Here is a 17,886-nt window from a genome sequence, read left to right on the forward strand (position 1 = left end):
AGCAAAGTCATCCCGTGGGCCGGATAAAACCTGTTTGCGGGCCTGATCCGGCCCGCAGGCCGTATGTTTGACACCCCTGCTCTAGAGGGTCCCTCTCCACACATGCTATTGTCCACTTTGCTGCCCCTCCCTGGCACAGTTGTTTGGGTGTTGGCCAAGAAAACCGACAGTTAACCTAAGCGTGTGTTTTGGACACACACACACACACACTCACATTCGCCCCACTCTCCCTTTGTCTCGTTCCTGGCACCTCTTCTCACCATCACAACCAATTAGGACACTATGTGTGGGTATTTGCAAAGATAAAAAGGCAGGCTGTACTCCTCGCCTTAAGTCCTGGAACACAACGTAGCGAACAGGCAGCGAGACTCCCTGTGCATTCAACTCCGCGTTGAAGTGGAAAATATTCCCCTAAAATCCCGAATAAAAACAAGCGGTAAATTATGTACTCCTGTGTTTACATTTTATTGACTGAATACGAACTAGAACGCGTTCAATTTTTGGTCAGCTTCGAATACAAATGAGCTCCCCCTACTTGAAAGACCAGCAGCTGCCACTGATTTTACACCACAGTGAAGACGGGAACCAAAATTGACGCTGTTCGGAATAACACCACACGACTAATCCCCCAAGTGACTCGGAGCTTTTCTTCCTGTCACTCACACACACACACACAGTGACCTGGAGAGAAGCAGCTGCGACACAAAATCCACATTGGAATAGAAACGTGTCCTAAAAGGTTGTTGCAGTAGGACAGGGATTCTTATCTGCCGTACGGGATCCACACGGATCATTGTGCAAATGCAGTCTGCTGGAAATGATGGAAAGCGTCACTCTACATAGTCACTGAGGCATTGGTCATAGATGGAATTGCCACGAAACACATTACAAAATGATCATCACTACACTGCCGCCTGGCGGCTCAAGTGGATAAGGCACACTCCAAATTTGTCACGTTTCATATGTTAGGTAAACTGCGACAAAGAGTGATGATGCTTATTTTAAGCTAATGATCAATAAAATAGGTAAATAAAATGATTTGCAAATCCTTTTCAACTTATATTCAATTGAATAGACTGCAAAGACAAGATATTTAACGTTTGAATTGGTAAACGTTGTTATTTTTTGCAAATATTAGCTCATTTGGAATTTGATGCCTGCAACATGTTTCACAAAAGCTGGCTGAAGTGGCAAAAAAGACTGAGAAAGTTGAGGAATGCTCATCAAACACTTACTTGGAACATCCCGCAGGTGAACAGGCTAATTGGGAACAGGTGGGTGCCATGATTGGGTATAAAAGCAGCTTCCATGAAATTCACAAACAAGGATGGGGGCGAGGGTCACCGCTTTGTGAACAAATGCGTGAGCAAATTGTTGAACAGTTTAAGAACAACATTTCTCAACCAGCTATTGCAAGGAATTTAGGGATTTCACCATCTACGGTCCGTAATATCATCAAAAGGTTCAGAGAATCTGGAGGAATCACTGCATGTAAGCAATGATATTACGGACCTTCAATCGTTCAGGCAGTACTGCTACTAAAAGCGGCATCAGTGTGTAAAGGATATCACCGCATGCACTCAGGGACACTTCAGAAAACCACTGTCAGTAACTACAGTTGGTCGCTACATATGTAAGTGCAAGTTAAAACTCTACTATGCAAAGCGAAAGCCATTTATCAACAACACCCAGAAACGCCGCCGGCTTCGCTGGGCCCGAGCTCATCTAAGATGGACTGATGCAAAGTGGAAAAGTGTTCTGACGTGTCCACTTTCCAAATTGTTTTTGGAAACTGTGGATGTTGTGTCCACTGGAACAAAGAAGAAAAGAACCAAAGGCGCAAAGTTTAAAAAGCCAGCATCTGTGATGGTATGGGGGTGTATTAGTGCCCAAGACATGGGTAACTTACACATCTGTGAAGGCACCATTAACGCTGAAAGGTACATACAGGTTTTGGCGCAACATATGTTGCCATCCAAGCAACGTTATAATGGACGCCCCTGCTTATTTCAGCAAGACAATGCCAAGCCACGTGTTACAACAGCGTGGCTTCGTAGTAAAAGAGTGCGGGTACTATACTGGCCTGCCTGTAGTCCAGACCTGTCTCCAATTGAAAATGTGTGATGCATTATGAAGCCTAAAATACCACAACGAACAACTTAAGCTGTAAATGGGAAAGAATTCCACCTGAAAAAGCTTCCAAAATGTGTCTCCTCAGTTCCCAAACATTTACTGAGTGTTGTTAAAAGGAAAGGCCATGTAACACAGTGGTAAAAATGCCCCTGTGCCAACTTAGTTGCAAACAAAAATTAAGTTTCTCAGTTGGAACATTAAATAAAATGTCTTTGCAGTCTATTCAATTGATTATAGGTTGAAAAGGATTTGCAAATCATTGTATTCTGTTTTTATTTACCATTTACACAACTTCACTGGTTTTGGGTTTTTGTGCGATACTAACAATTTCTTACATCGGCGATACAGGAATGAGAATAGGGTGTGACATATAAAGTACTCACCCTCAGTGGGCAGCAGGTCCAGGTCGGTGCGGTCAGTACTGACGGTGGCCTTGTGGACTCCGGTGTAGTACATGACCGCCACCTGGCTGTGCAGGAGGATATGGCGGTGCTCCTGGCTGCTGTTTCGCAGCGTTATGGTCAACTCGGCGTCCCTCCCCATTTTCGGACCGTCGCCGTCCATGGCCACCGCGATGGTGACGTCTTCCGCCGTGGGCGACGAGTACGCGTCCGACTTGGAGCCGTACCGGCACGCCGTCTCCACGGCGATGCGCTCGGCTTCTGTGCCTGAAGAAGAGCCGACGACATTTTCTTTTTAACCCGGAGGGCGGGAATGTTGAAATGAAGTCGAGCGCATATCTGATGATACCTTCAGGGTGTTTGTAAAGATGCGTGATATCGCTGCGCTCATCAGAGCCCACGGCCTTGGTGCTGATGAGGTGGCCGACGACCTTCTTCTCACTGTGGATTTTCGAGAAAGTCCCATCCAGGTTCCTCTGCCAGTAGATTTTATCGCTGTTCACCTGAGAGTAGGAGGAGCCAAATGCAAACTGTCACTTTTGGCGGCCGCTACACGACTCGGCGTTAATACACAAAGCACGCCACGACAAGACTGAAGGTCACAAGTTTGCATAGGTGGAAAAACGTATATTTCTTTAGTGTTAGCATTCTAAATATTATCTGGCGTTTAAAACACCATTAATGTAGGAAATGCTACCATGTTAACTGTCAGGTTCAAACACCAATGACATCTATTAAACAAGACAAGAGGCAAAGAATCAAACAGAGACAGAATTAAATTTGGACTCAATATTGACAAGAGACGTGGCGACTGTCCTCTCGGTACAGTCTTCAAATAACGCTCTGCCACAAGATTGCACTCCTGCTTCTTTATTTGACTTTCCTCCCCCCACCTGCCCACAGCTGCTTCCAGAGGGAAGGGGGTCGTAAACAGCGTTGCCTTCGGTTACCGAACAGTTCAAAGAGAGTTCCATAAAATACTTCAAAGAGAGTTCCTTTTGGAAGTTTGGGAAGATCCTGCCATCTGTCCGCTTTGAAGTCCCAGTGGAGTTTTACGAGCCTTCTTCCTCTTGGTACGTTTCAAAGCCTTTTGTCTTCTTATCAGGAACACAATGTAATACAAAGCTTTTTGTGATAACTTACAAACAATTATTCTAACATTAACTATGATAGCTGTTGGCAATTTTAGCATTTTGTTGTGGCACTCCCAAAATTAAAACGGTTTCTGTACATATTGTACTAACCATCTTTCTGGTCTGTTAAGTTTTAGCACTTTAGCAACTGTCTGTTAATGTAAGGGATGACCCCATTGTTAGAATAATTGTTTGTAAGTTATCACAAAACAATTTGTGCTGAAATGAGTTCCAGGCAAAAGGACAGGGGCTGTCTTTGAGGCCTACCAAGAAAAAGGCTCGTAAAACTCCACTGTGTAAGGGGGAGAGCCACATGAAGGGTTTTCTGTTTTCTCTCATGTATTGTAATCAACAGAAACATATTGTTCTAACCCAAGGACTTCAAAGCGGACAGTTCTGCCTAATTTCCAGACCAACTCTTTTTGAACTATTTTATGGAACTCTTTTTGAACTATTTTTGAACTGACCTTTTCTGTGAATTAATTCTTTGCCTCTTGTCTTGTTTAATAGATGTCATCAGTGTTTGTACCTGACACCCATGTTTACACAAGGGAAGTTAATTACACGTTGTTGCACTCCTAGAGTCAAAATAGTAAGCAATGAGCACTTTCTGTACACAGCAGCTACATTTTTCATCTGTTAGCGAATAAAAGCTGGCATTTTAGCATTCTGCATATCACATGGAGTGTTGGTACTTTAGCACTTGTTCATTAGCATAAGATACATGTCCCCATGCTAACACAATAGCTCCTCAGAGATTGCCAGTTTAACAGCTATTAGCATTGATAGTTTTTCTATTTTGTTGGATAGTCCCACAGTTAGTCAGCAGTTGGCACTTTCTGTACACAGATTTTTTTTAAACTGTTAGCATTCAATTAAGATTTAATTGGATAATCTCAAATAGCTGGGAGTTTCTGTGCACATTATTGTTTATTAACTGTTAGCATGTAGACTACATATGTCCTGCATATCAGATGAAGTTTAGCACTTTAGCACGTGTCCATTAATGTAAGAAATGACATCATGTTTATACAATGGATACTGTGACACCATTTCATGGATGTTAGCATAGTTAGTAGGGCTGTGAATCTTTGGGTGTCCCACGATTCGATTCAATATCGATTCTTGGGGTCACGATTTTTTTTTCAATTCAACACGATTCTCGATTCAAAAACGATTTTTTTCCCGATTCAAAAAGATTCTCTATTCATTCAATAGATAGGATTTCAGCAGGATCTACCCCAGTCTGCTGACATGCAAGCAGAATAGTATATTTTTGTAAAAAGCTTTTATAATTGTAAAGGACAATGTTTTATCAACTGATTGCAATAATGTACATTTGTTTTAACTATTAAATGAACCAAAAACATGACTTATTTTATCTTTGTGAAAATATTGGACACAGTGTGTTGTCAAGCTTATGAGATGCGATGCAAGTGTAAGCCACTGTGACACTATTGTTCTTTTTTTTAATTTTTTTTAATTATAAATGTCAAATGATAATGTCAATGAGGGATTTTTAATCACAACTATGTTGAAATTGTTCCTAACATTGATACTGTTGTTGATAATACTCATTTTTGTTTCACTACTTTTAGATTGTTCTGTGTCGTGTTTGTGTCTCCTCTCAATTGCTCTGTTTATTGCAGTTCTGAGTGTTGCTGGGTCGGGTTTGGTTTTGGAATTGGATTGCATTGTTATGGTATTGCTGTGTATTGTTTTGTTGGATTGATTAATTAAAGAAAAAAAAATTGAAAAAAATAACAAAAATAACAAAATAAATAAATACATTTTAAAAAAAAAATCGATTTAAAAAAAATGAGAATCAATTTTGAATCGCACAACGTGAGAATCGCGATTCGAATTCGAATCGATTTTTCCCCACACCCCTAATAGTTAATAATAATAATAATAATAATACCTGGGATTTATATAGCGCTTTATTAAGTACCCAAAGTCGCTTTACATGTTAAAAACCCATCATTCATTTACACCTGGTGGTGGTAAGCTACTTTCGTAGCCACAGCTGCCCTGGGGTAGACTGACGAAAGCGTGGCTGCTAATTTGCGCCTACGGCCCCTCCGACCACCACCCTCTTAAATTAAAACAGTAAGCAAAATAAACACTTACTGAACACAGAACCTATATTTCTCATCTCTTAGCATAAAAATGCTAGCATTTTAGCAATTTTTCATCTCACACAGAGTTTTAATACTTTAGCACCCGCCCATTAGCATAAGAAATGTTCCCATGCTAACACAATAAATCCTCACAGGTTGATCGCATGCCAGCTATTAATGGTCAATTTAGTTGGATAGTCTCACAGTTAGCCCTTTTTGCACATAGTATTAGTTATTAACTGTTAGCATATACCAGGGGTCGGCAACCCAAAATGTTGAAAGAGCCATATTGGAGCAAAAATACAAAAACAAATCTGTCTGGAGCCGCAAAAAATTAAAAGCCATATTACATACAGATAGTGTGTCATGAGATATACATTGAATTGAGATGACTTAAAGGAAACTAAATGAGCTCAAATATAGCTACAAATGAGGCATAATGATGCAATATGTACATATAGCTAGCCTAAATAGCATGTTAGCATCGATTAGCTTGCAGTCATGCAGTGGCCAAATATGTCTGATTAGCACTCCACACAAGTCAATAACATCAACAAAACTCACCTTTGTGCACTCATGCACAACGTTAAAAGTCTGGGGGACAAAATGAGACAGAAAAAGAAGTGGCATAAAACACGTCCTAGAAAGTCGGAGAAAGTTATAAATGTAAACAAACTACGGTGAGTTCAAGGACCGCCAAAATTAGTAGGACAAAACGGCGCTCGCCAAATACTCGAATCAGTGAAGCCTGTTTAATATAAACAGTGTGCTTTATAACAATTAGGGAGGTTTGTGTCATGTTTGTCCTCCTACAGAAACCATATTAAAACAAAAAATATATTTTTTCCCCCTCATCTTTTTCCATTTTTCATACATTTTTGAAAAAGCTCCACAGAGCCACTAGGGCGGCGCTAAAGAGCCGCATGCGGCTCTAGAGCCGCGGGTTGCCGACCCCTGGCATATACACTGCTAATGTTCTGCATATCACACAAGGTTCCGCACTTTAGCACCTGTCCATGACTGTAAGAAATGACCACATGTTCATACAATAGATACGGTGACCCGATTCACATTTGAGGATGTTAGCATTTCAATTTTGTTGCCACCCTCTTAAAATTAAAACAGTAAGCAATATAAACACTGTCTGTACACAGCACCTATGTATATTTCTCATCTCTTAGCATAAAAAATGATAGCATTTTAGCGATTTTGCATCTCACACAGAATTTTAGTACTTTAGCACCTGTTCGTTAGCGTAAGAAATGTTCCCATGCTAACACACTAGATCAGTGGTTCTTAACCTTGTTGGAGGTACCGAACCCCACCAGTTTCATATGCGCATTCACCGAACCCTTCTTTAGTGAAAAATAAAATGTATTTTTTTTTATTTAAAAAATACGATTGGAAAAAATTAAAAACATAAAAAATGGTATAAAAGAGCAAACAGGTGAAATATAACAAGAAAATGTTGCAATGTTTACTCTAATAACACAAAGCTGCCATGCAGGCTGTTTCTTTCTTTAAAAAATAATAATGAATCAAAATCAAAGTCATTATGAATTATTGACCTATTCAAGGCTCCAATTACGTCACATTAAATATTCCACTTTGAGATATTTTTTGGGGAAAATGTTGCATATTTTGTGTTTGCCATATAAAAAACTGAGCTGTTTTTTTTCAAAGAAGGGCCTCAAACGAACAAACAAAAAACATAAACAACAATAAAATGTATAATTGGCGGATAGATCCGAAGTTGAGATTATTGAGATTATTGTGTTAAAAGTAAACAGTAAAAAAAAATTATAATTTATTTTTTAACACTTTAATGAGTAGGACCCTTTTGGATCCCCAATAATGTTAGTGTGATTTGTTTTTAAGTGTCATTGCTCAAAAAATAATAATAAATTAAAATCAATGGTGTTATGAGTTATTGACCTTTTTAAGGCTCCAATTATTATATAATGTCAAATATTCCACTTAATAATTTTATTGGGTGAAAATATTGCATATTTTGTGTTTTTTCCATTAAAAAATGGGTTTTCTTTGACAAAAAGAGCATACAACTTAAATCTTTAAAAACGTTATACTGACAGATAGACCTAATGTTGATCTAGAGATTTAAAACTTGAATAATAAAAATAATACTGAATAATGACACTTTTTTTTTTTTTTTTGGACCAAAACCCTTTACATGCTTGAGTGGAGGCCTAAATGTATATTTTTTATACATATATTGTATTGTTTTTTTTAAATAAAAAATATCAAAATGGCCCCTGCTTGCTTTGATTTGTCAGTGTGCGGCCCTCGGTGGAAAAAGTTTGGACCCCCCTGGGTTAGAGGGTTAGGGCCAGGGTTAGAGGGTTGAAGCGTGCATGAACATCACCTTGTTCAAACAACAAAACCAACACAGTGCATAAACTCACAACAAACTACACACCTGGAAATCAGTGTGACTTCTGCTGTTGCCGTATCCGTAATACGCCGATAGGGAGAAGTTTTTATTTACACGATGAGTCGGGTGTGGTTTGACCTCCGCCGAACCCCTGGCGCCGACTCACCGAACCCCTCGGGTTCCATCGAACCCAGGTTAAGAACCACTGCAATAGATCCTCACAGGTTGATCGCATGCCAGCTCCAAATGTTCAATTTTGTTGGATAATCCCACAGCTAGTTAGCAGTTAGCACTTTCTGTACATGGTATTAGGTATCGACTGTTAGCAAATAAACTGCTAATGCTCTGCATATCACATGAGGTTGAGCACTTTAGCACCTGTCCATTAACACAGGTGACGCTTTCATGGATCCACACACATCATTAGTGCTTCATTTCATTGGGATACTGCCAAAGTTAAAACATAAAAACCCCATTAAAGGCCTACTGAAAGCCACTACTACCGACCACGCAGTCTGATAGTTTATATATCAATGATGAAATCTTAACATTGCAACACATGCCAATACGGCCGGGTTAACTTATAAAGTGCAATTTTAAATTTCCCGCGAAATATCCGGCTGAAAACGTCTCGGTATGATGAAGTTTGCGCGTGACGTCACGGATTGTAGCGGACATTTTGGGACACCATTGTGGCCAGCTATTAAGTCGTCTGTTTTCATCGCAAAATTCCACAGTGTTCTGGACATCTGTGTTGGTGAATCTTTTGCAATTTGTTTAATGAACAGAGGAGATAGCAAAGAAGAAAGCTGCAAGTGGGAAGCGGTGTATTAGCGGCCGGCTGCAGCAACACAAACACGTAGCGGCTACGTCGTAGCCGGTGTTTCATTGTTTACATTCCCGAACGATGACAGTCAAGCTTTACCATTGGCCTGTGGAGAACTGGGAGAACAGAGACTCTTACCAGGAGGACTTTGAGTTGGATACGCATGCTTGTGGAGATGGGACAACAGAGACTCTTATCAGGGGGACTTTGAGTTGGATACGCGCTACCATGACTACGCAGCTGCGGCTTCCAAACATTTCATCGCTTGCCCGTACGTGCGTGCCGCTATGTGCATGTCACGTACGTAACTTTGGGGAAATATATGTGCTGTATGAACTTTGCGGAGGTGAACGGTACTTTGGGCTGTGGGATTGAGTGTGTTGTGCGGGTGTTTGAGTTGTATTGGCGGGTTATATGGACGGGAGGGGGGAGGTGTTTGTTATGCGGGATTAATTTGTGGCATATTAAATATAAGCCTGGTTGTGTTGTGGCTAGTAGAGTATATATATGTCTTGTGTTTATTTACTGTTGTAGTCATTCCCAGCTGAATATCAGGTCCCACCCACCTCTTACAGCATCTTCCCTATCTGAATCGCTTCCACTGCCCTCTAATCCTTCACTCTCACGTTCCTCATCCACAAATCTTTCATCCTCGCTCAAATTAATGGGGAAATCGTCGCTTTCTCGGTCCGAAACGCTCTCGCTGCTTGTGGCCATGATTGTAAACAATGTGCAGATGTGAGGAGCTCCACAACCTGTGACGTCACGCTACTTCCGCTACAAGCAAGGCTTTTTTTTATCAGCGACCAAAAGTTGCGAACTTTATCGTCGATGTTCTCTACTAAATCCTTTCAGCAAAATTATGGCAATATCGCGAAATGATCAAGTATGACACATAGAATGGATCTGCTATCCCCGTTTAAATAAAAAAATCTAATTTCAGTAGGCCTTTAAACATGTTGTATTTCATCCCGTCTTCCAACCACTGACCTCTGCGAAAACAAACGGCGAGTCGTGCTTGAGGAACACCTGACCGGTGCGGATGGCGGCGAGGGAGGCGGGGCCGCAGCGGAAGGTGCCCTGGCTGGTCTCCTGGGGCGTGGCGTCGACCGCTTGCCACCCTCCCATACCCGGGGGCAAGTCGTGGCGAGCCATCCAGCAGTCGTTCCACACGTGGAAGTTCCTTGAAGGCACATAAAAAATGGTAGTTTTGTTGGTCCACTTGCTTCGTCAGTCCAATGCATCAAAGTCAAGCTTTTTATCTCGCCGATGGCTCGCGGTTGTTTTTCCCAATTAGACGCCTCTTTTATCTGCAGCCAGATTTCGCTTTCTTTTCATCTGGTTTAATCCAAAAAAATGCTGCGACAGGAAGCTGTTGCAGGACTCTATGGATGGATTTACACGACATGCTTCGAGGAACACAAATTCCGCTTATATTGAGGATTAAGCAGGATTGAAATATGGCACATTAGCCCCCCCCCCCCCCCCCCCCGTGACCCCGAAAGGGACAAGCGGTAGAAAATGGATGGATGGATGGATGGATGGATGGGTTAGAGCAGGGGTCGGCAACCCGCGGCTCTAGCGCCGCATGCGGCTCTTTAGCGCCGCCCTAGTGGCTCTCTGAAACTTTTTTAAAAATGTATGAAAAATGGAAAAAGATGAGGGGAAAAAAAAATATTGTTTTAATATGGTTTCTGTAGGATGACAAACATGACACAAACCTCCCTAATTGTTATAAATCACACTGTTTGTATTAAACATGCGAGTATTTGGCAAGCGCCGTTTTGTCCTACTAATTTAGTCGGTCCTTGAACTCACCTTAGTTGTTACATGTATAACTTTCTCCGACTTTCTAGGACGTGTTTTATGCCACTTCTTTTTCTGTCTCATTTTGTCCACCACACTTTTAACGTCGTGCGTGAATGCACAAAGGTGAGTTTTGTTGATGTTATTGACTTGTGTGGAGTGCTAATCAGACATATTTGGTCACTGCATGACTGCAAGCTAATCGATGCTAACATGCTATTTAGGCTAGCTATATGTACATATTGCATCACTATGCCTCATTTGTAGCTATATTTGAGCTCATTTAGTTTCCTTTAAGTCATCTCAATTCTATGTATATCTCATGACACACTATTTGTATGTAATATGGCTTTTAATTTGTTGCGGCTCCAGACAAATTTGTTTTTGTATTTTTGCTCCAATATGGCTCTTTCAACATTTTGGGTTGCCGACCCCTGGGTTAGAGGAACACAAATTCCGCTTATATTGAGGATTAAGCAGGATTGAAATATGGTACATTAGCGGGTGCATAGACCATAAAATAAGTCAGATAATTAACAGATGGCGGCCACAAAGTAATGCTGAGCGCGCTGGCGTTTAAATCAATGGTTGGGGGAGAGTCAGCACAGGACAAATACATGTTACACGTTTTTGTAAGTGGGCGCCGGAAGTTGGCAGATTTAAAAATCACGTTCGGTAATCAAAGTATTTTTTCGGGTGGTGGAGTTTTCGGGACATCACTTGTTAATAGTGTGCAAATAATAAGCTATATACAGTACAGGCCAAAAGTTTGGACACACCTTCTCATTCAATGTGTTTTCTTTATTTTCATGACTATTTACATTGTAGATTGTCACTGAAGGCATCAAAACTATGAATGCTGTTGCAGGACTCTATGGATGGATTTACACGCGACCCCGAAAGGGACAAGCGGTAGAAAATGGATGGATGGATGGATGGATGGATGGATGGGTTAGAGGAACACAAATTCCGCTTATATTGAGGATTAAGCAGGGTTGAAATACGGCACATTAGCGGTGCATAGACCATAAAATAAGTCAAATAATTAACAGATGGCGGCCACAAAGTAATGCTGAGCACACTGGCGTTTAAATCAATGGTTGGGGGAGAGTCAGCACAGGACAAATACATGTTACACGTTTTTGTAAGTGGGCGCCGGAAGTTGGCAGATTTAAAAATCACGTTCGGTAATCAAAGTATTTTTTCGTGTGGTGGAGTTTTCGGGATATCACTTGTTAATAGTGTGCAAATAATAAGCTATATACAGTACAGGCCAAAAGTTTGGACACACCTTCTCATTCAATGTGTTTTCTTTATTTTCATGACTAATTACATTGTAGATTGTCACTGAAGGCATCAAAACTATAAATGCTGTTGCAGGACTCTATGGATGGATTTACACGCGACCCCGAAAGGGACAAGCGGTAGAAAATGGATGGCTGGATGGATGGATGGGTTCGAGGAACACAAATTCCGCTTATATTGAGGATTAAGCAGGATTAAAATATGGCACATTAGCGGGTGCATAGACCATAAAATAAGTCAGATAATTAACAGATGGCGGCCACAAAGTAATGCTGAGCACACTGGCGTTTAAATCAATGGTTGGGGGAGAGTCAGCACAGGACAAATACATGTTACACGTTTTTGTAAGTGGGCGCCGGAAGTTGGCAGATGTAAAAATCCCGTTCGGTAATCAAAGTATTTTTTCGGGTGGTGGAGTTTTCGGGACATCACTTGTTAATAGTGTGCAAATAATAAGCTATATACAGTACAGGCCAAAAGTTTGGAGACACCTTCTCATTCAATGTGTTTTCTTTATTTTCATGACTATTTACATTGTAGATTGTCACTGAAGGCATCAAAACTATGAATGCTGTTGCAGGCCTCTATGGATGGATTTACACGCGACCCCGAAAGGGACAAGCAGTAGAAAATGGATGGATGGATGGATGGATGGATGGGTTAGAGTAACACAAATTCCGCTTATATTGAGGATTAAGCAGGGTTGAAATACGGCACATTAGCGGTGCGTAGACCGTAAAATAAGTCAGATAATTAACAGATGGCGGCCACAAAGTAATGCTGAGCACACTGGCGTTTAAATCAATGGTTGGGGGAGAGTCAGCACAGGACAAATACATGTTACACGTTTTTGTAAGGGCCGCCGGAAGTTGGCAGACCCGTCAGCGATCCTGTTCTGTCTCCCTGTAATGTTTGTCTGCTCTTGAATGAGATTGTGCTGAAAATCTTAATTTGCCCTCGGGGATTATCAAAGTATTTCTGATTATGATTCTGATTCTGCTTAAAAGGAATGCTACAGTGCAAGACCTTGTTTCTCGTGGACGTGAAACATGGCGAGATGTGCCCACCCATTGTGTACTCCCATCACTTTGTCCAAAAACAGAAATAAGGAAAACAGTCTTGGCCACACACCTTAAAAGAAAGCTCGGTAGGGAAGGGATTTATATGGCACCCCATTCCTGGGTGCGTCTCACGTGAGAGGAAGAGGGTTAATAATTTCTGCAATGCAGTTTGATGAAAATGATGGAAAGTGCCACTCTGCACAGCAACTGATGCTGTGGTCAGAGCTGGAATTGCCACAAAATACATTTTAAGATATTCACTGCACTGTAGCGTTCTCCCGGCAACCTCTAAACCAGGGGTCACCAACGTGGCGCTAAAAATAGCTCAAATAGCAGCACTTACCAGTGAGCTGCCTCTATTTTTAAAATTGTATTTATTTATTGCTCGACATTTTTAATTCTAAGAGAGACAAAACTCAAATAGAATTTGAAAATCCAAGAAAATATTTTAAAGACTTGGTCTTCACTTGTTTAAATAAATTCATACATTTTTTTACTTTGCTTCTTACAACTTTCAGAAAGACAATTTTAGAGAAAAAATACAACCTTAAAAATGATTTTAGGATTTTTAAACACATATACCTTTTTACCTTTTAAATTCCTTCCTTTACTTTCCTGACAATTTAAATCAATGTTCAAGTAAACTTATTTGTTTTATTGTAAAGAATAATAAATACATTTTAATTTAATTCTTCATTTTAGCTTCTGTTTTTTCGACAAAGAATATTTGTGAAATATTTCTTCAAACTTATTATGATTAAAATTCAAAAAAATTGTTCTGGCAAATCTACAAAATCTGTAGAATCAAATTTAAATCTTATTTCAAAGTCTTTTGAATTTATTTTAAAATTTTTGTTCTGGAAAATCTAGAAGAAATAATGATTTGTCTTTGTTAGAAATATAGCTTGGTCCAATTTGTTATATATTCCAACAAAGTGCAGATTGGATTTTAACCTTTTTAAAACATGTCAACAAAATTGTAAAATTAATCTTAATCAGGAAAAATTACTAATGATGTTCCATAAATTATCTTTTTTATTTTTTCAAAAAGATTTGAATTAGCTAGTTTTTCTCTTCTTTTTTTCGGTTGAATTTTGAATTTTAAAGAGTCGAAATTGAAGATAAACTATGTTTCAAAATTTAATTTTCATTTTTTTCGTGTTTTCTCCTCTTTTATAAAAATGTTAGTGGCTAGCTAGTTAAAATGGGGTATTGGGATTTCACAAGACTGTCTTAGAAGTGATCATTTGAAAATGTTCAATTTAAAAAATGTGCACTTAGAGAAAATATAAAAATAAAGTGTTGCATATTGATATTTATCTGTTTGTATATATATTTATTGTGAGAAATCATTAAGAAGATCAGTGTTTCCACAAAGATAAATATCATGAATTATTAATAATAACATAGAGTTAAAGGTAAATTGAGCAAATTGGCTATTTCTGGCAATTTATTTAATTGTGTATCAAACTGGTAGCCCTTTGAAATAATCATTACCCAAGAAGTAGCTCTTGGTTTCAAAAAGATTGGTGACCCCTGCTCTAAACTCAGACTCGTCCATCAGATTGCCAGATGGAAAAGTGCGACTCATCACTCCAGAGAACGTGTCTCCACTGCGCTAGAGTCCAGTGGCGACGTGCTTTACACCACTGCATCCCACGCTTTGCATTGGACTTGGTGATGTAGGGCTTAGATGCAGCTGCCCGGCCATGGAAACCCATTCCATGAAGCGTACTGTGCGTGGGCTAATTGGAAGGTCACATGAAGTTTTGGAGCTCTGTAGCAACTGACTGTGCAGAAAGTCGCCGACGTCTTTGCACTATGCGCTATCTGTCAGTTTACGTGGCCTACCACTTGGTGGCTGAGTTGCTGTTGTTCCCAAATTTTTCACTTTTCTTATAATAACGTTGACTTTGGAATATTTAGGAGCGAGGACATTTCAGGACTGGATTTGTTGCACAGGTGGCATCCTGTGACAGTTCCACGCTGGAAATCACTGAGAGCGGCCCATTCTTTCACAAATGTTTGTAGAAACAGTCTCCATGCCTAAGTGCTTGATTTTATACACCACCTGATTCTCATCATTTGGATGGGTGGCCAAATACTTTTGGCAATATAGTGTATTTCTGCGGGCGTACCATTTTACCGAGGGAAGGGATTCGTCAAATAATGCAAGCATTACATGCATTTTAGATTATTCCTGCACAAAATTGAGCCTCGATTTTACTCACCTTTGGTGACAAGTCACTTCAAACATTTCACGATGAATGACTTTCATCTGTCCAGTGGTGAAGCCTATTTGAGATGGTGTTTTGCTTTAATAACATTTTTTTTTTTTTTTTTACTACGCCGCTATCACACAGTGATAAGAAACATCTGTTTCCACATCAATAAAGCGGTGTGCCAATGATGAGTCAAACGTGTATTACTGGACACAGCGTGACAGGGGTGATGAGTGCACACACCAGACAGAGTCCGCATTTAGATGAGCGATGGGCTCCAGGTTCTCATCCAGGTACACGTCCGTCGTCAAGGAGACGTCGGTGTCGTGGGCAGAGCTGAAGTTGGTCACGGTCCGACTGGGAATTCCCAAACACCTCAAAACTGCGGATTGGAAATGTGACTGCCGCGCTGAAACATGGTGGCATGAATGTGGGGGAAAGACCTCACCTGTGGTGACGAGTCCGGCGAAGACCCAACACTGGCCGTACTTCACGGGGGCGCCGCCGCTTTTGTGGTATTTGCTCAGTATTTCCATACTCCCGCTCCAAACTGTGGGAGTTGTTCCTTCATCGTAGTTCCCTGACCAGTTTCCCTTCACAACGCCCTGGTCGTCACGAGAGTTGATCTGCAAGATGGCAGCAAGTTTGACTACGTGACCAACTCCTTGTTTTTACTAACCATTTATTTTATTTATTTAAGACTAATACACAGAATGTTAATCGCTCGAATGACAAAATATTGAACAGTCCAAAATACAACCGACAAAACCCAAAACCGGTGAAGTTGGCACGTTGTGTAAATGGTAAATAAAAACAGAATACAGTGTTTCCCATAAACTGCCAAGATACCTGTGGCGGTGGGGGCGTGGCTATGGGCATGGTCACCATGACATCATCAAATAATTTGCATAATTTACTACAATGATATGATTTTCTCTAAAAAGGCTAAAAAAATCTATACTTACTAATTAATAATAACAGTTTTGTTTTAAACGTCCATCCATCCATCCATCCATTTTACAATATAATTACAACACGTTATGAACATATTTATATACAGATTTGAACAATAAGTTATTCACTGAAATATATTTATTAATTGTGGTTCTTACAAAAAATATATCTTATAAAAATATAAAAGTTAAAATGTCTCTTAAAGCTCTGCCCCTTTAATTAGTGCATACTAAATAATTTAACTTTAGCCTACTACTACAACCATATTATTTACCAGCAACATAAAGTGAAACAGAGGCAGAGGTGTCCTGCCACAGTCAGTAACAAATAAACAGAAAACAGTAGTGGTGGTAGATAGACACAAAGCTTCATCAAATATCTGATCCACTGAACAAAGAGCTCCAAAAATCTTGATCCTACACTTCTCTTTTGTAAAGTAAATCTGAACAGCCGATATGGGCATCTACATCAACTATATGATTTGCCTGAGAAGCTGGACAGGACAAAAAAAAAAAAAAAAAAAAGAATTAAATAAAAATTAAAACATTTAAAAAAAAAATTTGTGGCGGCCTTAATTCTTTCGTGGCGGGCCGCAACAAATAAATGAATGTGTGGGAAACACTGGAATACAATGATTTGCAAATCCTTTTCAACTTATATTCAATTGAATAGACTGCAAAGACAAGATATTTAATGTTCAAACTGAGAAACTTAATTTTTGTTTTGCAAATAATCATTCACTTAGAATTTAATGGCAGCAACACATTGCAAAAAAAACTTAAATCTATGTAAGATTAAATATCTCAAATAAGGGTGATATTTGCTTATTTTCTGTCTGATAAGATAATTCTTCTCACTAAGCAGATTTTATGTTAAAGTGTTTTACTTGTTTTAAGGGTTTTGGGCCTAAATTATCTCTGTAAGATATTACAGCTTGTTGCTGAGATTTGATGACCTACACTACCGTTCAAAAGTTTGGGGTCACATTGAAATGTCCTTATTTTTGAAGGAAAAGCACTGTACTTTTCAATGAAGATAACTTTAAACTAGTCTTAACTTTAAAGAAATACACTCTATACATTGCTAATGTGGTAAATGACTATTCTAGCTGCAAATGTCTGGTTTTTGGTGCAATATCTACATAGGTGTATAGAGGCCCATTTCCAGAAACTATCACTCCAGTGTTCTAATGGTACAATGTGTTTGCTCATTGGCTCAGAAGGCTAATTGATGATTAGAAAACCCTTGTGCAATCATGTTCACACACCTGAAAACAGTTTAGCTCGTTACAGAAGCTACAAAACTGACCTTCCTTTGAGCAGATTGAGTTTCTGGAGCATCACATTTGTGGGGTCAATTAAACGCTCAAAATGGCCAGAAAAGAGAACTTTCATCTGAAACTCGACAGTCTATTCTTGTTCTTAGAAATGAAGGCTATTCCACAAAATTGTTTGAGCGACCCCAAACTTTTGAACAATAATGTATATTGAGTAAAACATGCTTGAAACTAGAATATCAACTGTTGCAAAGCTG

The 17,886-nt window shown here is 39.7% G+C and overlaps 1 protein-coding gene across 3 annotated transcripts in view; it reads right to left on the reverse strand.

Annotated features, from left to right (window-relative positions):
- The window catches only part of LOC133644759 (protein-glutamine gamma-glutamyltransferase K-like), a 73,726-nt gene that overhangs the window by 6,860 nt on the left and 48,980 nt on the right, over window positions 1-17,886 (reverse strand). For all 3 annotated transcript variants that reach the window (XR_009824822.1, XM_062039483.1, XM_062039485.1), the window contains exons 7-11: window positions 15,848-16,025; window positions 15,643-15,781; window positions 9,996-10,188; window positions 2,884-3,037; window positions 2,517-2,801 (exon numbers count right to left, since the gene is read on the reverse strand). Coding sequence is in view for 2 of the 3 variants with exons in the window: in XM_062039483.1 (XP_061895467.1) it covers window positions 2,517-2,801; window positions 2,884-3,037; window positions 9,996-10,188; window positions 15,643-15,781; window positions 15,848-16,025 (949 nt within the window). In the remaining variant the exon portion in view is untranslated. The remainder of the gene's footprint in view (window positions 1-2,516; window positions 2,802-2,883; window positions 3,038-9,995; window positions 10,189-15,642; window positions 15,782-15,847; window positions 16,026-17,886) is intronic.

This window comes from Entelurus aequoreus, linkage group LG27 (genome assembly GCF_033978785.1).
Source record: "Entelurus aequoreus isolate RoL-2023_Sb linkage group LG27, RoL_Eaeq_v1.1, whole genome shotgun sequence".
Classification (NCBI taxonomy): domain Eukaryota; kingdom Metazoa; phylum Chordata; class Actinopteri; order Syngnathiformes; family Syngnathidae; genus Entelurus; species Entelurus aequoreus.